The sequence below is a fragment of the Eriocheir sinensis genome, chromosome 29, assembly GCF_024679095.1.
Source record: "Eriocheir sinensis breed Jianghai 21 chromosome 29, ASM2467909v1, whole genome shotgun sequence".
Classification (NCBI taxonomy): Eukaryota; Metazoa; Arthropoda; class Malacostraca; order Decapoda; family Varunidae; genus Eriocheir; species Eriocheir sinensis.
Window position 1 is genome coordinate 13,655,445 of NC_066537.1, and position 22,500 is coordinate 13,677,944.

Here is a 22,500-nt window from a genome sequence, read left to right on the forward strand (position 1 = left end):
GTATATATAAATCTTTAAAAATAAAACAAATAAAAAAATACTAAATGTTTTATGTGAACCCAATCATCAAATATATTTATAACATTCACAGCTACTTGCAATCACCCTTTTTTTTACCCTTTATCAACATTTTACTTGTGCCTCATCTTCATTCCTTCTTCGCTTACTACGCTTTTTTTACGCCTCATCTCCTTCATTCTTTCTTCGTCTATCTGAGTCAGCACGATTATAGTTACCCCTGAATACGCCTCTTCTCATTCAACGTCTAGCTTTTTTTTTTTTCTTGTCTATATTAATTTCAGTCAACACTTTCTTATAGCTACCCCTGAATACGCCTGTTTTTTCATTCAACGTCTAGCTTCTTTTTCTTTTTCTATATTAATTTCAGTCAACACTTTCTTATAGCTACCCCTGAATACGCCTTTTTTTTCATTCAACGTCTAGCTTCTTTTTCTTTTTCTATATTAATTTCAGTCTGCACTTTCCTATAGCTACCCCTGAATACGCCTTTTTTTTTCATTCAACGTCTAGCTTCTTTTTCTTTTTCTATATTAATTTCAGTCAACACTTTCTTATAGCTACCCCTGAATACGACTTTTTTTTTCATTCAACGTCTACCTCCTTTTTTTTCTAGATTAATTTCAGTCAACACTTTCCTATAGCTACCCATGAAAACGCCTCTTCTCATCCATTCTTTCTGACTAGTACGTTCTCTATTTTTCAAGGGTAACAATGATGAGTAAGCTAGGTGCATTTATCCCTAGAGTACATTACCTTGAGGACACTCTAGGATAATGGAATGCAAGAGATCAGTCAGCTATCCTATACATGACAGCTCCTGATATCCATACCCCGTGCCACTCATAAAAAAAAGCTAATAATTCAGCAACAGCTTCATACGTTTTTTTTTTTTTTCCTAAAGGGTGTTATCACGTGTTCTCTTGATACATAGAACGGTTTTTTGTTTTTGTTTTACAGCAGAGGAGTCAGTTCAAGGGCATAAAAAATGAAACAAATGTGAAAAAAAAAACCCGCTACTCACTGCTCCTTATAGAGGTTTAGCAGCTGACGTCATTAGTGGGGTTGCGGGGGTAGCGCGGGTCTGCACGGCCATCTTGGTGGTCAGTGGTGGTGGTCACTTATCAAAGCAAACCTTGGTGGCGGCTGCACAAGTGCTCTGTGTGTTCGTCATGCGATACGTATGCTGTGCGGTTGGATATTCTAACCGACACGGGAGAGATGCTGTGTCATTTTATAGATTTCCAGCGAATCCAGAAGAGCGGGGGAAGTGGATAGCAGCTGTGAGGAGGGAAAACTGGCGGCCGTCTGCTTCATCTGGACTCTGCAGTGCTCATTTTGTCAGAGGTAAATATTACAGGCAAGACTGATCAGATTATTACATGAGGTAACACTCATTTAGGTATTGCCCCGGGTCCCCTAGCTTATTGTGGCGGGGGATTACTCTGGAACGGGATTTACATGAGCTGGCGGAGGTAAACAGCTGGCGGAGGTAAACACGCATGGCGGCGCTCAAGCAGGGGAAGAAAATAGGAAAGGAAATTCAGTGGAAGCAAAGTGCACAGAGGGACAGAGCTCAGCGTTGGGTGGACTATATATAGTGTACGCAGGGAAGTGACCAAGAGTGCGTAGTGTAAGGTGACTTGCCGTCACTTGCCCTCACCTGTGCTGCCTACCTGGGCATCACTGGCCAGCAACAGGAAATCGGCCAGGCAGAGGGACAGCCAGTCAACCGACCAGCCAGACAGTCAGCCAACCAACCAATCAACCAGCCAGCCAGCCAACCAATCAACCAGTTAGTCATCCAGTCTGCCATCCAGTCGGTCAGTTAGACAGTCAGTTTACCAATTAGCCTGCCAATCAACCCATCAGGCAACCAGTCAACCCACCAGTCAACCAGACAGCCAGCCAGCTAGACAGCCAGTCTACCAGTCAGCCCAACAGCCAGTCTACTGGCTACCAAGTCAGTCAGTCTACCCACCAGCCAGCCAGACAGTCAACCAGCCATCCAGATAGACAGGCAGTCTACCATCCAGTCAGCCTGCCAGGCTACCCACCAGGCAGCCAGTCACTCAACCAGCCAGACAGACAGGCAGTGTACCATCCAGTCAGCCTGCCAGTCTACCCACCAGGCAGTCCGCCAGTCTACCCACCGGGCAGACTGGCTATATATATCATGGTAACCGATGTTGGGCAGGTCGTTTGAGGACAGCAGGGGAGCAGACTCAGGGTGTTCCCCTAATAAATAAGGGTATATACCTCCAAAAGCACAGATTTTTTTCAATGTATCTTAGCTTCGCAGCATTCTCAAGTGATCTCGCGTGATCATTTAACACAACTGATGCTGAAGGTCCTGCCATTTGCCCGCGGGTAGTGACTTAGGGATGGGGCACACGTTGTTCGTCTGCTCACTCTGCTGGGGAGGTGACCACCAGCGGGTTTGCAGACGACGCTATTTCGTGATGTCACTGCAAAACCTTTATAGTTACAGTTACCGAATTTATGTGTATGAATGTGCATGTGTATAAAGCCATGCGGAAGGCAATACAGCCAGGCACGATCAGCTGCACCCTAACACCTCCCTCACCTTCACGTTTATTCATTACCTGCATCATCATAACGGGTGACAGGACGGGCCATGTGACGGTGCTGTGTTGGGCAAGGTGTAGTCACATGGAAATTTTAGTGACCCACCTGTTCCCTGTCACTCTTCCCAACTTCCTTCCTCCCCATATCAAACTGTAAGCCTGTCATTAAGTTAATCGTGCACAGGGAGCGATTGAGTGCCTAAAAAGGATGCACAGCCAAAATTGGTTCTCAAAAATTTATATTTGACTACACTATCACTCACTCTTTCTCTTGTAATGGCCCCAAGATGCGGATAAAGACTCCAAAATACCATAAGCCACAGGAACTCCTTTAGCTTAACATTCACCTGTTATTTTCATGTCCGTATTTTTTATTATTTTTATCGTTTTTGGTGTTATGAAGCGGAAGGTAAAAAGTGGTAACGATTTTAATGCGTGTCTGTCTTCCCATCTCAAGGCCCATGGGTTGAATCCCCGATGGAATGTTGAGAAAAAATTTGATCCTTCTGAACAGATCAATTTCTCATGTGCTTCAAAGAGTGAAATTACCCCCACGACACACTCACTCACTCTCACTTTCTCTCACTCACCTGAAGGTCTCGGAGGACACCTGCAGAACCTGCCGGTATATTCTTTGGAGCACGGCGAAGTCCTTCTCTCTCGTGTCCTCGGCAACGACCAACTGATGAAAAGAAACAAAGAAGTAGTAGTAGTGATGGGTGTAGTAGTAGTAATAGTGATAGTAGGTTAATTTAAGGGTATCTTCAAACATATGATAATAGAACTAATAGGAAATAAAAAGGAAGTAAGGCCTTAGATAATTTGATAAGGCTTTAATTCATTCGGTAGGAAGTTTTATCACTACGAAAACCAGACACAGTTGTAGTAAAAAGTAGTAGTAGTAGTAGTAGTAGTAGTAGTAGTCGTAGTAGTAGTAGTCGTAGTACTAGTAGTCGTAGTCGTAATAGTAGTAGTGATAGTGGTAGCAGTAGTGGTAGTAGTAGTAGAAGTGTTGGTAGTAATAGTGGTAGTAGTATTGGAATTAGTAGTGGTAGTGGTAATACTATAAGTGGTAGTGGAAGAAGTAGTAGTAGTAGTAGTAGTAGTAGTAGTACTAGAAGTAGTAGTACTAGAAATAGAAGTAGTAGTAGAAGTAGTAGTAGAAGTAGAAGTAGTAGAAGTAGTTGTAGTAGCAGAAGTTGTAGAAGTAATAGTAATAGTAGTAGTAGTAGTAAGAACAGCTCAGAAACTTACACACCACCTTTGAAGGATGTGATTTTTGCATTATCGTCAGTAAATAAATTAATATGTACAGTATATACTTAACCTATCATCATCATCATCGTACATTCCTAGTCAACTATCTCATCCTACCATGAAGTCAGACATACAACAACCATCTCTAACTACCTCAATCAAGCACTCCCTTCCCCTCATTAACACCAAACACAAACCAGAGTAAAGCCAATCACCTGTTCCCTCAGCTCCTTAATGATGGCTCGCTCCTCTGCCACCTCATTCATCAGCTTCATCAGGTGGCTCGTCTCCATGTACGGGTCCCTCTCAGGCTCCAGCGCGTCATCCTCTACCACTGTCACACTCCAGTTCATCCTGTCATCCTCTCCTTGCTTCTCCTCCTCCTGGCTTTGTGCTGTCATGGCTGTATGAATCTCAATGTCATGTTCTGTTCCCTTCCCTTTTTTTTGCTTTTTCTCATTCTGGTTTTGAGTTGTAGTGGATGGAGGCTTGTGGATGTCAATTTTGGTCCTCTCCTCCTCCACCTCCTCATTCTCCTCACCTAGATCTAATCCATACTCCAGGAAGATAGAATCCCTGTCTTTCTCAATGTGGTCACTCGCTTGGCTTCCCCCGTCCACATCAATGCTAGACTCAGGGCCATGGCCATCACAAGTGTCCCTCCGATGGTCACTCTGGTTGTCCTCACATCTCACATTCTCCAACGAGGCTCTGAGGTTATGGTCTAAGCTCCTCCCATCCTCGGAGTTCGTGGATTCACTTCTCGTACCGTCGTCGTAGGATCTCCGACGTGGCCACTTTGCCCTCTGTATCATGCGGGTGAGGCTGCTGGGGTGCTCAACAGACCCTGGGTGCTCGCTGGCCTCAGAACACACGGGGCTGCTGGACTGACTGGATGACTCGAACATGTAGATGAGATGGGACACGTGTGAGCCAGGCGTGCGGGAGTTACGCTTGGGCAGGGTGGGTGTGGTGGCCTGGGAGGACGGGAGGGCAGAGTCTTGTGTACTGCTGCCCACCGACCCTTCCTTCAGTGCCTCCTCCAGTGACGCGAGTCCAGGGGTGACTGGAGAGGAGTGTGTCACCCGTCGGATTTCCTGCAGCTCTTTCTCAAGCCTCACCAGCTCCTCTGAGGGGGGAGGAATAAAAAAGTGAAATTAAGTAATGACACAAAGAGAAGAACATACAAGATAAGTGGATTGGAAGACTAATAGTACAGAAGGGAAGAGAGGAGTGAAAGAGGTTTTTTTTAAGTAAAGGAGAAAGACCAAGGGCTAAACAACAGATAAAAAGTGTCCACCATAAGCTACTCCTGTAAAAAATATAAAAGATGCTTAGAAAACCAATGAAAACCAAAATAAACAAATGACTGGAATTTCAGCTTGTGTTACTAAAATGATACTAAAAGAATGTTGAGGTTTAGTTCCAGAAGGGTCTTGAAACTCTCCTTTAGAAAAATTTACACCACTGAAAGGAGGAAATCCATAAAAAAACAGGGACAGATAAGGATCAAAGAATGCAGTGATTTAGGGATGGAAGCAAGTCAGAAAACAAGAAAAAAACAAAGATACATCAAACCCATCCAAGAGTTAAACTGCAGAGAGATGGATGAAAGTGTAAGGTGAATAAATATAAGCTAAGTACACCCATACACATTCAACAGTTAACCCACAGGAATGAATAGGAGTAAAAGAAGACAATTTATAGGCTAAGATGCAAGTGAGAAAAAACAAGTTAAACTGTAGCCTATCCTATATTTTACCATAATGGGTGGCGACGTGACTGTGCAGGGCAACCGTGTCCTTGTCCAGCATGGCACGAAGCAGGGGGATGCCTCGCTCCTCCCACTCCCTCCACCACCGCAGCTGTGGGGGAGGACAGGGGATGAAACAGAGGGCTGGATGAAGGGAGGGGGCATGAGAGGGAGATGGGGAGGAGTGAAGCATGGGGAAGGGATGAAGTTAAGAAGGGACAAATGAGGAAATAGTGAGGGTATGAGAAGAAGTGAAAGAAGGGACTACAAAGGAAGAAGGAAGTAAATATGAAAAGAAGATGAAGTGAAATGAAGGAGGGAAGTACAAAGAAACAGTAAACGAAGAAGTGAAAGAAGGGACTGTGAAGGGGGAAACAAAAATGTATCATGGGAAAAGAAGAAGGGATGATAAAAAGGAGGGGAATGTGAGGTGGGAAGAATGAGGATACAGTAAGAATAAGGTGAAAAAAAGGACAGTTAAGAGAAAAAGAATGGAAAGAATCAAAGGAAAATTGAATGGATGAGGTAAAGGAAGGGAATAAGAAAGGTGAGATGAAAGTGTGAATTATGGAGAAAAAAAGAATTGAAAGAAAACAATGTAAACGGAAAACACAGCCAAAAGAATGAGACAAGAAGCTGCAAGTTAAGAAAAGCAAGGAAGGCAATGGATAACGAGCAAAAGGTAGGGAGGAGGAGGATATAGAAGGGATAAAGGGGAAGACAGAGATAAGGAGGAAGGGGAAAGGATGCCTGTTAAGGGTACACACACTCAAGAGGGAATGGGACTAGAGGAGTGCTCAAGGGGACACTCTATTAGGAAAGATAAACCAACACACACATACACACACACACACAACTGAAAGACAAAATGAATAGGTGAGGACTAATAGATTGAATAAATATTAGTAGTCAGCAAATAATATTAGAGGAAAGTGTAGAGATGGGTTTTATTGACGTTTTAACATTCCCATATCTTGCCTTCTACCAGATGAACTACTCCTCTGTTGACATTAATATCTCCTGCTAACCTTCAAGCCTTTTAGAAAACCCTACAAAAGAGTGAAGATCAAAACAAGTGTGTGAAGCATAAGACTAACACCCTTTCCTTCCTTCTATCCTAGAGTTCAATCCTAATTATTACTCATTGGCTCACCATCGTGGTCAGGACAGAGGCGAGGGGGGAGTCACCAGCCTCAGAAAAAGAGCAAGATCCTCTCTCCTCCTTGCTGCCTCCCTCCGTCTTCTCACAGAAAGGCAGCGAGCCACTGTCCTCGCCCTGTAGCAGAGAGAGAGGAAGGTAAGGGAGGAAGGAAGGCAAGGGCTGGGCAAGCTAGGGAAGGTGGACGCGTTGATTAAATTGGAGATGGTGATCGTGAGGGAAGTGATAATGGTGGAGTAAGTGAAAGTGGAGGTGGTGAGGGTGGTGGAAGTGATGATGTAAGTTGTAAGGATGAAAAAAGTAGAACTGGAGCCAATGATAGTGATGGAAGTGGTGGTGGGGAAATAATTGAAGTTTAAGGTTTTTAAAAGTACAAACACAAATGTCAAAACATAAATAACAATGGATTAAGATTATGATTAAGTTGATCACCCTTTAACAACACTGTCATTCCTTTCCTGCTAACCTACCAATACTGTCACCATGAAATAGGTCCTGCCATCATTGATTTTTTAATAACTATCCATCAATTATAATGAGTTGATGAGAGAGATACATTTGATTTGTTTTTTGTTCCCTATGGATGAAAATATATCGAAAATGGCATAATTTGATAACTGTTTTGTCAAAGTTGCTGGAATGGACAATACCAAATATTGAGTTTCCACAAAAAATATGAAGAGAAAGAGTTATAGTGTAGCTAAAAGGAACAACAGGTTTCAACCATTGTTCTGTCAGTCACTGAAAAGAAATAATAAAAACAAATAAAAACTTCCACAAAAAAACAGAACTCGAGGTATCAGTTTTGCCAGCTAAAATAAATACAAAACAAATGAGATACTAGTCATAATATATAGAATGCGATAAAAAAAACAATAAACAAAACCAACCATCGTTTGTATTTCCGAATGGATGCTTAGCGGAGTGTTGACAGAGGGGGAAGGGGCTGGTGGAGGGGTCGGGGCAGCGGAGGTGTTGGTGGCAGTGGTGGTGAAGGCTGCTGGTGTTCTGGGTGTGACGCCTGCACCACTGGCCTTTTCCCTCCCAGATCCATCGAATGACTTCTCAGGTGATGTGGAGTCCAGGGCCAGCGCACCTTCTGCCCCGTCAAGGAGACTCAGCTGGAAGAGCATAAAGTCATCACATTTTTAAATAATAATGATAAGTAATAATAACAATATTAACAACAACAATAATAATAATAATAATAATAATAGATAACAATGATAACATACAAGATAATGAAAATGACAAGCTATATTTAGCCAAGAAAGTATAAAGAAAATTAACATCATCATGACCTGACCGACATTGGTGCGCTGAATATAAAAAGAATTTATAAAAAACATTCTATTGTATTCAAAAACTGATATATGAAACCATGTAACAGAGGTCATGTGAGGAGGCAGAACAAGGCTATACAAAACAAAAATTGCAAGCTCATACTCATATTAACTCAGTAGCAGCGACGGGCCAAATTTGTGGCTTTACCGTGTAACAACAACGAGCCAAATTTGTGCCATGATATAAACTCCCAAAATAGATGATACATAAACTGATCACAAATGCTTTGATATGTATTATGAAATGGTTTGTGTGAGTGATGATTTTTTCTCATTTTTCTCGCTTAGAGGGACCATTAAGAAACATGGTCCCCGCTGCTATCAAGTTAAGACAACAAAGTGCTCAAACATCACACCATATATATAATCATCACTGTAAATGTATAAGCGAGTACATATAAGAGATTTGGGTATTCTAGAAAAGTTAACATGGACTTGGGCAGATCATACCACTTGTAGGACTGATAACAGATAGAAAAAAAACTGTATCACAATGGCAACCAAGGAATTTAAGAGGTCAGGGAAGAGATACAACCAGGTGGAGATAAGAATAAGAGCATTTGCTGGGGCAGGATGGAGAGCACAAACATCATGGAGAGAGAGGTGGAGAGAATGTTAGGAAACGTCTTTATCCTGGCACAGCTGATGATGATGATGGACTTTATGGGCCGTATTAGTAAACATTCCGTCGCCCAAGTACACATATTTGACAAGGCTTTCGTAGGAGTTTTGGGCATTTCCAGGAGTAGTTTTATGACCCTGGTGGTAGTGTGACCCTTCTTCTGTACCGTGAACCTAAAGAAACACTCATTATAACTCAATCAATCCCCTCTTTGACCTTTAGAAATACTGATGTGAGAAGCGAGTATGTCTTACAATATCGACCTATAACTTGAGAGAAGAAACACAAAGCCATTCCAACTAAGCCGAGATAAACTTATGAGTGCCCAAATTTCACACCGCCTAATATCTCCAGCTACTTTACTCCTCCAGATTGATGAACTTTGTCCTTATCTTATCTCTACACCTCTTGACCCATACATCTTTTATCTCCATTTCCTTCTTCTACATCTCCCCTCACATCTTCATCTCCATCTCTTCCTTCTCCCACACCTGTTCTCTTCATCTCTTGCCTCATACATTCCTCTCCATCACTTCCTCTTCCTACATTAATTTTGTCCTCAACTTCTCTAACCTGTACATTCTTATCTCCATTGCCTCCTCCTCCTACAACTCTCCTCTACTTCTCTTGCCCCATTCACGCCCTATCTCTTCCTCCTCCTCCTCATCCATGTCATAAATAAGACCTTATTGGCATTCCTGGAGCTGTGGAAGTAGATGCAGAGAAGGAAGGTTGATATGAGTGGAAGATGACCCAAAAATGATAGGACAGGTTGGTGGAATACGTGTGAAGAAGAGAGGGTGGAAGAATGAGAGAAGTGAAGTATAGATGAATGGAGTGTATAGAAAGGAGAAATTGGAGATTCAACCTAACCTAACCTGACCTAATTAAGGGTATATATCAGCCTCATGGTTTGATTTAAAAAGTTATCCTATTTTTGTGGTGCTGGTACTCTTTGTGGGCTTTTTATATCCCTTGAGCTGCCTCCTTTGATGTAAAAAATAAATGAGATAATTAAACAGAATCTCCTCCTCCCCCTCCTCTTCCTCCTCCTCCTTACATCACTCTCGGTGCGCGTTGCAGCCGCCAGCTCCTCCTTGACATGGTTGAGCTGGTCCTCCAGGCTCCTCTTCTCCTCCCTCAGCACCTGTGAATAGATGAAACAAGTGAGAGAGGAATAAAAAAAAACCTCCTTTGCCTGTGAATGAATGAGAGAATAATCTTATATATAAATTCAGGACATTTTAATTTCTTCATGTCAAGCTCACCAAACATTCACCTTTTCTCTGTTCCCATCCTTCCCCCACCCCAAGCTTCTTCCACCTCCCACCATTACACCTCCACCACTACTGTACTTCTCTTCCCTTCCACCAACTTTTCCACATCAAGCTTATTAGTCACCCACCATTCCATCTCCTTCCCTTCCTTTCTCCAACTGCTTTTCTTTCCCCTCCCTTCCCCTCACCTCCACCAGCTCTCTCTGTTCCATCTCCACCTATCTCATAACTACCCTTCCAATCCCTTCCCTTTACCTCCATTTGCTCTCTGTCTGTCTCCCCCCCTTCCATAATTGCCCTTACCCCTCCCTCCCTTTCCTTCACCTCCACTACCTCTGTCTGTCTCCCCCCTCCCATCTTTCATCCTCCCTTCCTCTCATGTCCACTAGTTCTGTCTGTCTGTCTCTCCCATCCCCTCCCATCACTACCCTACCCTTCCCTCCCCTTCACATTCCCCAGCTGTCTCTGTCCCTACTCCTCCCATCACTACTCCCTCTCCCTTCTCCTTCATTTCTATTCCCCTCACCTCCACCAGCTTCTTCACATCCTCAAGGGTCTCCTGAAGGCGGTAGGCAGCGAGGGTTTGTGTCTGTGCCTGGGCCTTCCAGTGGGCCAGCTCTGCAGAGAGGCGGCCCACTTCATCCCTGTGTCTCTGCACCGCCTCTTCCTCCCACTGAGTACGCCCATCCAGTTCCTCTTGTGCGGCATTTAACTGTGAGGGAGGAATGGGAATGAGTGAAGGAAGAATGGGAGTGTGGTGGGTATGGACTGAATGAATGAAGAGACTGACTGACTGACTGATGGTGTATGCTTTATAGACCGACTAACTGTGTATGTCCTGCCACCTCCTCCAGTGCTGCTCTAAAGTGAAGAATGGAGGAAAAGGGATTGAGGATGATGAGGGTATGGGCTGAAGGATGAAGAGATTGACTGACTAACTCTGTGTGCTTTGTAGACTGAGTGATCGCGACATCCCTCCAACGCCTCCAGTGCTGCGTTTAACAGTGAGGAAAGGGAATGAGGATGAAGAGAAAGGAAGGGAGGTGGGTATGGACTGAATAAATGAAGAAACTGACCGACTGACTTGAGTGTGTGTGCTTTAAAGACTGGATAATTGACTGAAAGACTGACTACACCACTTGAGCTATTCCTGTGCAGCTAAGTAAGGAAGAGGAGAAAGGGAGGGAGGTGGGCATGGGCTGGATGAATGAAGAAACTTGCCTAATGCCATGAGTCAAAAAAAATACTGAAAAACGGGAAGAATAAGAGGGTGTGCGCATGCTGCTCAAGTCGGAGAGAGGGCGTGGCATGCTTGTGGACTGGCCAATGATATTCACTTGTTGGGGAATGGGGTGGGGCTTATTTGCCATGTTATTTTGAACGAAGTATACATCCACCAATCACATGCAGCCTTCGTTAGAGGGGGGGGGGGGCGTGGCATGTTAATGGACTGATCAGTGAAAACACTTGTGGGGAAGGGGGAGGAACTTATGTGCAGAGTTAATTTGAACAAGTAAAGATTGGTAATGAATGCGCACCTGCCCCCTCTACTCACCTGCTTCGAGAGGGTGTGCAGCCTGGTGGTGAGCGAAGTGTTGTCTCTTTCCAAATGCGAGAGGCGGCTCAGCAGCTGCTCCCGCTCGTCCTTCCCCTCCTCCACCAGTCTGCGGGCCGCCTCCACCTCCGCCTCCAGGGCCCGCGCCGCCTCCAACTGCTGCTGGACTCTACACACACAAGCATGAATGAAGGTAGGCTATGGTTTACTGACAAGTGATTTATATCGAATAAAAAATGAGTACGCTACTTTACAAAATACCTAAATAGCCTATGAAGTATGTGAAACCCATTAAACTAGTAAAATAGACACAAGAAAAATCAAGACACACACACACACACACACACTGCCGCCGACAGCCGTAAAGAAATGGCGCTTAGCAGACGACGATACAGGGAAGACCTAAAGAGACAAATCTACCTCTGCTTTGATGTACACGAGGCTCAGTTCGTCTCAGGGTGAATCTTTGTCAAGTGTTGAGTAATCTTATCAACAAATAGGGAAGCTTAGCAGGAGTGGATGCTCCTTGGAGTGGTGTATATGGCGCCGGGGATGGTAAACAAACGGCGGCGAAGTACACGTGTTTAGATGAGTCGCCTGGAGATGACAGTGAAGATAGCATCGGCATTTTCGGCAAGTCACTGAGAAGGACAAATGTTGGCAAGGAACATCCACTTTAAAGCTAAGCAGGATAAGTGTAGATGTAGAGACAGAACAACACGAAACTAACACCTAAGTACACACACACACACACACACACACACACACACACACACACACACACGAATGGACAGTTATAAAAATCTATTTCCAGGTGATGTCAAGATAGAGAGAAATATAACCTGGAACTTAGAAACTGCTGTAACACCTAACAATCAGGAGCGAAAAACAAGTTCAGTGCAGAGTGCAAGTCATTGGAAATCAGTAAGAATATTAAGAGGCTGTCATTAAAGAATTCGATGAGAAATCAATCAATCACAAAAGCCAAAGAGAAGGACCTGAGTGTTGGTTCAAGATAATTTGTCACTCGAAAAACACATTCACAAGATTATCAAATTTACAAGCTGATAACAGATATGAGTGGCATTTCACAACATGGAGGAGGAGATGATAAATAGACTGATAGTGGCTTGATCCGTCCCTTGATAGAAAACGCCGCAGTATAATATGATTTCCAAATATAAAGAAAAGCATATAAATAAGATCGAAAGAAAAGATTTAACGTATTTTACCGCACAGATCATATAGTTTCATAATCTTATTCGTGTGAGTCTTGAGTGTGTGTGGCTGTCTATCTCTGCCTGTCTGTCGATCTGTTTGTCTGTGTCTATCAGTCAATACGTGTCCCTGTGTCTGCAAATCTATCCAATCACTTACTTACCTGCCTACCTACCTACCTTCCTATCTATCTATGTATTTGTCTATCCATGTATTTATATATCTATGTATTTATCTATCTACGTATTTATCTATCTATGTATTTATCTATCTATGTATTTATCTATCTACCTATTTATCCATGTATCTACCTACCTAACTATCTACCTACCCACCTACTTAAATATATCTACCTGTTTATCTATCTAGCTATCTGTACTATCTATCTAGCTACCTACCTATCTGTCAATCAATCAATCAGTCAGCCCACCAACCAGTCCACTCACGCACCCCTGCAAGGCATGACGCAGGCCGACGCACTGTTCCCTGAGGGTCGCGTTGGTATCCTCCGCGGCGGTGAGGTGCGTCGTCAGCTCCTGGTTCTCCCCCGTCAGCCGCTTGTTGGTGTGGCTGAGCTCCAACACCTCCTGCTGCAGCTCCCCGGGGTCACTGTGGAGGAGGGAGGGTGGGTGGGTGAGTGGAGGAGATGGGATGGAATGGGGGGGTCAGGAGAAGAGGAAGACACTGGTACGTAAAGAGAAGAGAGAGGACGTAAGATGGTGGACTAAAGAGAGGGAGGAGAAAGAGAGGAAGATGGGATGGAGGAGTCAAGATCAGTACAAAAAGAGAGAGGAGAAAGAGAGGAGAAAAAGAGAGGAAAAGAGAAGAAAAAAAGAGGAGAAAAAGAGAAAGGAGAAAAGAGAGAGGAGAAAAAGAGATGAGATAGGACAGAAGATTCAAGAAGAGAGGAGATAGGAAGAGGAAAATGGGATGAAGGGGTTAGGATGAGTACAAAGGGAGAGTGAAGAGGAGAGGAAGATAAAATAAATTGAGGGGTCGGTATCAGAAGAGAGAAGAGAGATAGAATGGATGGGTCAAAAGTGGTACAAAGAGAGAGGCGAAAAAAGAGATAGTGGGGTCAGGATCAGCATATATAGTAAGGATAAGAGAGGAGATAAAATGGAGGGGGCAATATCCGTTAAAAAAAAAAATAATAAGACAGAAGACAGGGAAAGCGAGGGGAATAGAAGGTAAGCGAAGGGAGGGGAATAGAAGGGAAGGGAAGGTGAGCGAAGGGATAGGAAAGGAAGGGAAGTGAAGATAAGCGAAGGGAAGGGCAGGGAAGGGAAGGGAAGGGAAGGGAAGGGAAAGGAAGGGAAGGGAAGGGAAGGGAAGGGAAGGGAAGGGAAAGAAAGGGAAGGGAAGGGAAGGGAAGGGAAGGGAGAGGCAGGAAAGGGAGGGGAATAAAAGATAAGCGAAGGGAAGGAAAGGAAAGGAAAGGAAAGGAAAGGAAGGGAAAGGAAGACAAGGGAAGGGAAGACAAGGGAAGGGAGGAGAAGAAATGAGAAGGGAATGGAACTAAGGAAGACGATATAGATAGGCCCACGGCATATTTTTCTTATCTACCAAAACCCTAATTAAAAACCCACTCTTACGTATCTCATAGTAGTAGTAGTAGTAGTAGTAGTAGTAGTAGTAGTAGTAGTAGTAGTAGTAGTAGTAGTAGTAGTAGTAGCGAGACCAACACAAAAACATTCCAGTATAATGACTTTGCTTTTGTTTAATCGTTATCTACATTTATTTATTATTACTATCTGACTTATTTTGCTTGTTCGTTTTTTTTCATTTTACTTTTATTATTCATTTTATTTATTTTTGGGGGGTGATGATTTGATTTTGTATTTTTGCTAATCTTTTATTTATCTTTTAATGTTTATTTTACTTTATTTTATTACTATTTTTTCTGTGATGATTTTACCTTTAAATTTTTACTAATCTATATTTCTTTACGTATTACTGTCTTACTTGTTTTTTGTTTGTCTTATTCCTTAATATTTCAATTGTTGTTTTCTTTATTTTCGTTAACTTATATTTTCATTCGTTTTTGTTATTCATTTTTTTTATGTGTATATGTGTTTGTGCGTACTCACGGAGAGGTGACGCCGCCCTCGTCCTCTATGCTGCCGTAGGTGTAGTTGAGGCTGTGCTGCAGGTGGCTCTGGTGGTGCTGGTAGCGGCGGGGGGGCGGGTACGGGGGGTGGGAGGAGTTGTAAGGGTGGGGAGGGTGGTGGTCGCCCCTATCACGATCCAGACTCCTAGAAAACAAGTAACGTTAGTCTGTCTGGAGGAGGAGGAAGAGGAGGAGGTGAAGTAAAGGGAAGGAAAGGTAGAAGTTAAGGAGAAAGAGGAAGATGCGAGGTAGAGGAATAAAGGGATAGGAGAGGTAAAGTAAAGAGAAGATTATCACAGCGGTTAAGGCGAAAGAGAAAGAGACGAGGTAAAGGAAAGAATAGATGGGAGAGGTAAAGAGAAGAGTATTATAGTGGTTAAGGAGAAAGAGGAAGAAGAGGAGAAAAAGTAAAGCGAAGAAGAGGAGAAAAAGTAAAGCGAAGAAGAGGAGAAAAAGTAAAGCGAAGAAGAGGAGAAAAAGTAAAGCGAAGAAGAGGAGAAAAAGTAAAGCGAAGAAGAGGAGAAAAAGTAAAGCGAAGAAGAGACAGGAGACATAAGTAAAGGGAATAATACTGGTTAAGGAGACATTGGAAGAGGAGGAGGAGGAGGAGGAGGAAAGAGAAGACAGAAGGAAATCAATCAAAAGAGCTTATAATACAATATCGGAAAGTGTTGATATCAAAAGTAAGAAAAAGGGAGAGTTAGTAGGAAAGACAGAGAAAATGGAAATGGTTAAAGGGAAAGAGGAGGAGGAGGAGGAAAAGGAGGAAAATCAATTAAAAGAGATCGTTATTGCCTCAAAGTGTTAATTTCAAACGCAATAGGAAAAGAATCGGTTTATAAATAATTAATTAAATATCACACACGCTCTCTCTCTCTCTCTCTCTCTCTCTCTCTCTCTCTCTCTCTCTCTCTCACCTGGGGCCACCATCGTCATCATCAGGGGAGAAGCGAGGGGGGGCCGGAGGTCGGGGGGTCGCCGCGCCGTTGAAGAGGGAACGAGGGAAAGAGATGGGAGACGGGGGGTTGGCCATATCCTCCAGGGGGGCGAAAGGGGGGGCGTCGCAAGCTGCCCCCCACCCCCCCACACGAGGCAGTAAGGTGCTTCTTCTGTGGGGGAGATTAGATAGTTAGGAGGAGGCGGAGGAGGAGTTGATAATGAGGCTTAAGTAAAAAATGTTGAAGATCATGAGTACAAGGAAAAAAAAGGAGGAGGAGGAGGACGAGATGTTGATAGTGTGGATAAAGTACTAAAAAAACTAAAGACAAGGAGATGAAGAAGAAGGGAGGAAGAGGAGGAGGAGAAAGAGGAAAAGGAGGAGGAAATGTTGATAATGAGGATAAATTACTAAAAATGCTAAAAAAGAAGAGACAAAAAGCTGAAGACAGAAAGAGGGAGGAGAGAAGAGAAAGAGGAGGGAGAAGAAGAGGAAGAGGAGGAGGAGAAGGAGGAAAACTGAGCAGAAACCCGTAAATCTAATGATCGTGCAAAAAATAATGATGAAAGTAATACGATAAAAGTGAGAAAATGTAATAATAATAATAATAATAATAATAATAATAATAATAATAATAATAATAATAATAATAATAGCAACAGTAATAATATAACAATAACAATAATGATAAGAATAATAAAAAAGAAGAAGTAGAAGAAAAAAGAACAACAATAACAACAACAACACTACGAGTATATTGGCTTGTGTGGGATGAAATCGCTCAAATAATTATAATGTCCTTATCGAAGAGAGAGAAGGGAGAGAGGAGGAAGGAAAGAGGAGAAAATGAGAAGAGGGGGGAGAAAGGGGAAATGGGGGGAAAGGAGAAAGGAGATAAAAAAAACATGCTATTGAGAGAGAGAGAGAGAGAGAGAGAGAGAGAGAGAGAGAGAGAGAGAGAGAGAGAGAGAGAGAGAGAGAGAGAGAGAGAGAGAGAGAGAATATTTAAGGCACTCTGCTCTACTAGATATCCCATTTATTTATTTTCCTTTTCATACGTTGAGCGAAACTTTCTGTAACCTTTCGTGTGGACTAATAAAGCCGTGTTTGTTAACGTGGCAAAAGGAGAGGAGGAGGAGCAGGAGGTGGTTCAATGAGCGGATTACCATGAGTCGGTTGTTTGTGAATAGGGACCGAACGAAAGGATGAAAAATGGATAGAACACGTGTAGTGGTAGTGTTAGTAGTAGTAGTAGTAGTAGTAGTAGTAGTAGTAGTAGTAGTAGTAGTAGTAGTAGTAGTAGTAGTAGGAGGAGGAGGAGGAGGAGGAGAACGAAGACTCGGGATGTAACCAAGTGTGTGTGTGTGTGTGTGTGTGTGTGTGTGTGTGTGTGTGTGTGTGTGTGTGTGTGTGTGTGTGTGTGTGCATACATGTTTTTGTTTGTTTCTCCATAAGACAGTTGGAATGAGGGGAGTATTAGTCAGTCAGTCAGTCAGTCAGTCAGTCAGTCCTCTCTCTCTCTCTCTCTCTCTCAGTAATAAATGTAATGTTATCAAGCTTCTAAGACATGAATGCGAGTTTCTGTTAAGCAAGTCTTCGAGTCCTTTATCACCAGTGTATATATGATAACAATACTCACGATAACACTACATTGAACCCCGAAGAGAGAGAGAGAGAGAGAGAGAGAGAGAGAGGAATTAGCACTCCCGAATACATTTTTATAGTAGGGTTATAATGTAGTCAGTCAGTCTCTCTCTCTCTCTCTCTCTCTCATGTAGCCTCCGTTAGTCGTTGGAAGGAGTTTATTTATGTCTTCCCTTTTTTTTCTCTCTAACTTTCTTTGTGACTTACGTACAAGGTCTCGGTCTCTCTTATCTGGTGGAAATGTTTTGTTATCGTCGGAAGCGATTTACAAGATCTTCTTTTGTTCTCATTATCTTTACCATCAATATTTTTATTCACGGCATGCAATTTGTTCTTTCTTTCCTTCCTTCATGTTTTTTGCTACCGTTCTTTACTTCGGGATCTGGCGGAATTTATGTATCATCACCATCAACATCAGTTAGTACTAGTCCACTGAAAAAAAAAAAAAAAAAAAACGCTTTCCCCAACGTCCGCCACCTCCCTCTTCCTCCGTCTGATTGTGTATGCCATCCCGCTCCGATATAATCTCTATAATTCTGTCTCCCCATTTGGTGCGGTCTCCCCTGACGTCTACAAAGTCTGGGTTCCCACTTTTACTTCTTCATTTGTTGTCATTTCTACGCATGCTAATCTATATAACCTGTCTAAGTTTATATTGCAATTGGATTACTTATACAATCGATACCATACCTGGGTTCCCAATCTTACTTCTTCATTTGTTGTCATTTCTACGCATGCTAATCTATATAACCTGTCTAAGTTTATACTGCTTGTTCTTAGTCGTGCTTGGAATTGGATTACTTACACAATCTATACCATACCTGGGTTCCCAATCTTACTTCTTCATTTGTTGTCATTTCTACGCATGCTAATCTATATAACCTGTCTAAGTTTATGTTGCTTGTTCTTAGTCGTGCTTGGAATTGGATTACTTATACAATCGATACCATACCTGGGTTCCCAATCTTACTTCTTCATTTGTTGTCATTTCTACGCATGCTAATCTATATAACCTGTCTAAGTTTATACTGCTTGTTCTTAGTCGTGCTTGGAATTGGATTACTTACACAATCTATACCATACCTGGGTTCCCAATCTTACTTCTTCATTTGTTGTCATTTCTACGCATGCTAATCTATATAACCTGTCTAAGTTTATATTGCTTGTTCTTAGTCGTGCTTGGAATTGGATTACTTACACAATCGATACCATACCTGGGTTACCACTGTTACTTCTGTTTACCTGTTGAGTTATACGCATGATAAAACCCGCCCAGGTATATATTCTTTATTCTTAATCGTCTGTAGAATATCGCCAACCTCTGTCTGTTCTATAATCTCTTAATGGTGATGGTATTAGGAGAGACTGTTCAAAGTCAAAGCTAACCTATATTTTCCCGATTGATTGATTTAATATTCGGGTTAAGTGTCACACGCACGTATTAATTATTATTCTAGGTTTCCCCAGCATCACCGGGCATGGCACGAGAGAGAGAGAGAGAGAGAGAGAGAGAGAGAGAGAGAGAGAGATGGATGGACTAGAGAATAACCAAAATGTCCTCCACTTCCTATAAACTGCTGCTGTAATTATGCACCACACCCACGCATTTATCATTTTAATTTTCCACAGTCCCAACATGACATAGTAATTAAGGGGAGCGGTGTTGGTGTAAAAGAAGCGTCAGCAATAAAAGCGCTGGTCATCCTCAAGCTATATTTAGCATTATATATATGTTACATTAGTTAGGCCTCATCTCGATTATGAATGGACACCACCAACTTAAATCTCTGGAGAGGGGGATGACCAAAGAACATTTATTGGTTGAGAAACTTGCTATATAAACATACATAAACGTTTGTATTTGCATTACCTCGAGAGGCGAAGGGCACGAAGAGATACGATTGGTGTTTACAAGTGAATGAAGGGTTTTAATTAGGGCGATGTCAGTAACGTGCTGCTAGTAAAAAAATTAAAAAAAAAGTCGGATAGGACACTTTTTATGAGTTTGTTGGATAAATTTAGATTCAACAAGAAAATAAGCAAGAACTGGATTGATAGGAAGTGGTCAGGTCAGGACACCTCTCCTCCCGAAATTGACCTATCTTTCGGCCACTCCTCTAACTCTTTTAAGGAGCAGCGAGTAGCGGGCTTTTTTTTCACATTTGTTTCATTTTTTTATGCCCTTGAACTGACTTCTGCTGTAAAAAAAAAAAAAAGTCATGTGGAGGGCCGACGCGATAGAAATTTTCCAGAATGTAAGATAAATTCATGGACAGGGAGGATAAATGACGATAAGGGGTGTTAGATTATGTATATCGGCTGCCTTTTGTAGACTCCTTATGACCTCTATGTTCTAAAATTTATTCAATATATGCGCATTTCCCACGTTACGAATCCAATCAGACAGGGACGCTAGCGTTCTCCAGGATGAGCTTGACAGACTATATGACTGGGCGGGGAAGTGGCAGATGGAATTCAATGTCGGGAAGTGCAGCATTCTGAGTGTAGGTAGGAATAATCCCTCACACAATTACCCCTTAAATGACACTCCTCTAAGCAGGTCTGGGCGTGAGAGAGACTTAGGAGTCATAAGAACATAAGAACATAAGAACGCAGGAGTCTGCAAGAGGCCGGTAGGCCTGTACGAGGCAGCTCCTTTGACCCTAAGCTCCCGTGTATCTAACCCCACCTATTATCGCTGTCCATGAATTTATCTAGTCTATTTTTGAATGTGACAATTGTATTGGCACTCACCACATGACTGCTAAGCCTATTCCACTCATCCACCACCCTGTTAGTAAACCAATTTTTGCCTATGTCCCTGTTGAATCTGAATTTATCCAGTTTAAACCCGTTACTTCGTGTCCTACCCGGTTCTCTTACCAACAAAACCTTATGAATGTCTCCCTTATTAAAGCCCTTCATCCATTTATAAACCTCGATCATGTCTCCACGCACCCTTCGCCTTTCTAGAGAATGCAAGTTTAACTGTTTGAGTCTTTCCTCGTATGGCAAGTTTCTCAACCCCTGAATCATCTTAGTCATCCTCCTCTGCACCGATTCTAACATTTTGATATCCATTCTATAGTAGGGTGACCAGAACTGAACCGCATAGTCAAGATGAGGTCTAACTAATGCTAAATATAGTTTGAGGAAGACTTCGGGGCTTCTGTTGCTTACGCTCCTTGAAATAAATCCCAGTACCCTATTAGCTCGATTTCTATCTTGAATGCATTGTGCCCTTGGACGGAGATCAGAGCTCACTAAGACCCCTAAATCCTCGCACCCAGACCTACTTATGAGAGTGTCATTTAAGCAATAGTTATGTGAGGGGTTGTTCCTACCTACACTCAGAATACTGCACTTCCCTACATTGAACTCCATCTGCCATTTATCCGCCCAGTCATATAATCTGTTGAGTTCAGCTTGGTGAATACTAGCGTCCTGATCCGACTCAATTACTCTACCGATCTTCGTATAATCTGCATATTTACTAAAATAACTACTAATTCATGTGTCTAAGTCATTGATATAAATAATAAACAAAAGTGGACCTAATACCGAACCTTGTGGGACCCCACTAACACATCCCCAGTCAGATCTTTTACCATTGATTTGCACTTTTGCTTCCTATTGCTAAACCACGCCTTGACCCAGTTCAAAACTTTACCTCTACTCCGTGAGCCTGTAATTTAAGCAACAGTCGTTGGTGAGGAACTTTGTCAAACGCTTTACTAAAATCAAGATAGATTACATCATAATTTTCATCTCTGTCAACCGCCTCAAATACTTTATTGTAGAAGGACAAGAGATTGGTGAGGCATGACCTACCTTTTGTGAACCCATGCTGCGAGTCGTGAATTGCTATGTTTCTCTAAATGCTCCCTGAATGTTCCTGGCTATTATGGACTCCAGCATCTTCCCTATAACCGATGTTAAGCTTAATTGGGCGATAGTTTGAAGCAACTGACCTGTCCCCTTTTTGAAAATCGGCGTCACATTAGCTACTTTCCATAGGCTCGGCACATAGTTAGTATTTACCGACATCTTAAAGATGTCGGTTAGTGGGTCACTGATTATATCACCTAGCTCCTTTAATACCCTCGGAAATATCCCGTCAGGACCTGGCGACTTGTTCTTCTTAAGCTTATCTATCTCATCCTGAACTACTTGCCTGGTAATGATTATATCCCTCAATTTATCGCCATCCCCGCCCTCGTACACCTGAACTCTTTCCGGTATAGTCGTTCGATCCTCCTGTGTGAATACTGAAAGGAAGTAGTCGTTCAACAATGTGCTCATATTTTCGTAATTTTCTACTAGCTCCCCTGTGTTTGTTTTCAGCGGTCCAATTTTCTCCCGTGTTTTTGTTCTATACATCTGAAAGAAGCCCTTAGGATTACTTTTCGCCTCATTTGCTACTTTGATCTCATAGTTCTTTTTTGCTATCCTGGTGTTTTTCTTAACTAATCTAGATAGTTCGACGTACCGGCCCCTGAGATGTGTTTCCCCATTCTTTATTTTCTGATAAATTCCCTTCTTTAACCCAATCTCGTGTTTTAGTCCACGAGTCATCCACTTAGGATCATTGTTTTCTTTTCTAAGTGTTCGCTGTGGTATATGCTGTTCTTGCCCCTCTACTATTACTCTAACTAAATTATTGTAAGACATTTCTACCTGGTTCTCCTGGCTCTCCAATCCGCAGTTCTGGCCCTCATGAATCCCTAAGTCCTAGTGTTATCAAGCTTCTAAGACATGAAAACAAGAAAAGTCGCGAGTTGATTATTACACCAAAAGAGCCAATTAAAAACTTCTTTGGTGAGGCAGGATAATTTCATTTGGGTGGAGGAGGAGGAGGGAGGGAGGGTATAATTCTAATCTAATGTTTCGTATTACTCTCTCACTAAAGCGTCTCACGTTTGCCCTCTTTCGAAGCTAAATACTAACATGTTTTTTTATATTTTTTTAAGGTATTTTTAATTTCACGTCATGTTGGTGTTTGTGTTTGCCTGGCTGTCC

General features: G+C 42.5%; 1 protein-coding gene across 28 annotated transcripts in view; it reads right to left on the reverse strand.

Moving 5' to 3' along the window:
* Positions 1–22,500, reverse strand: part of LOC127005091 (uncharacterized) — a 203,214-nt gene that overhangs the window by 150,059 nt on the left and 30,655 nt on the right. For all 28 annotated transcript variants that reach the window (XM_050873611.1, XM_050873614.1, XM_050873621.1 and 25 more), the window contains 11 exons: positions 15,818–16,009; positions 14,881–15,045; positions 13,241–13,399; positions 11,573–11,741; positions 10,544–10,729; positions 9,801–9,887; positions 7,666–7,896; positions 6,770–6,892; positions 5,626–5,728; positions 4,079–4,992; positions 3,197–3,288 (listed from right to left, as the gene is read on the reverse strand). In XM_050873611.1, coding sequence (XP_050729568.1) covers positions 3,197–3,288; positions 4,079–4,992; positions 5,626–5,728; positions 6,770–6,892; positions 7,666–7,896; positions 9,801–9,887; positions 10,544–10,729; positions 11,573–11,741; positions 13,241–13,399; positions 14,881–15,045; positions 15,818–16,009 — 2,421 coding nt within the window. The remainder of the gene's footprint in view (positions 1–3,196; positions 3,289–4,078; positions 4,993–5,625; positions 5,729–6,769; positions 6,893–7,665; positions 7,897–9,800; positions 9,888–10,543; positions 10,730–11,572; positions 11,742–13,240; positions 13,400–14,880; positions 15,046–15,817; positions 16,010–22,500) is intronic.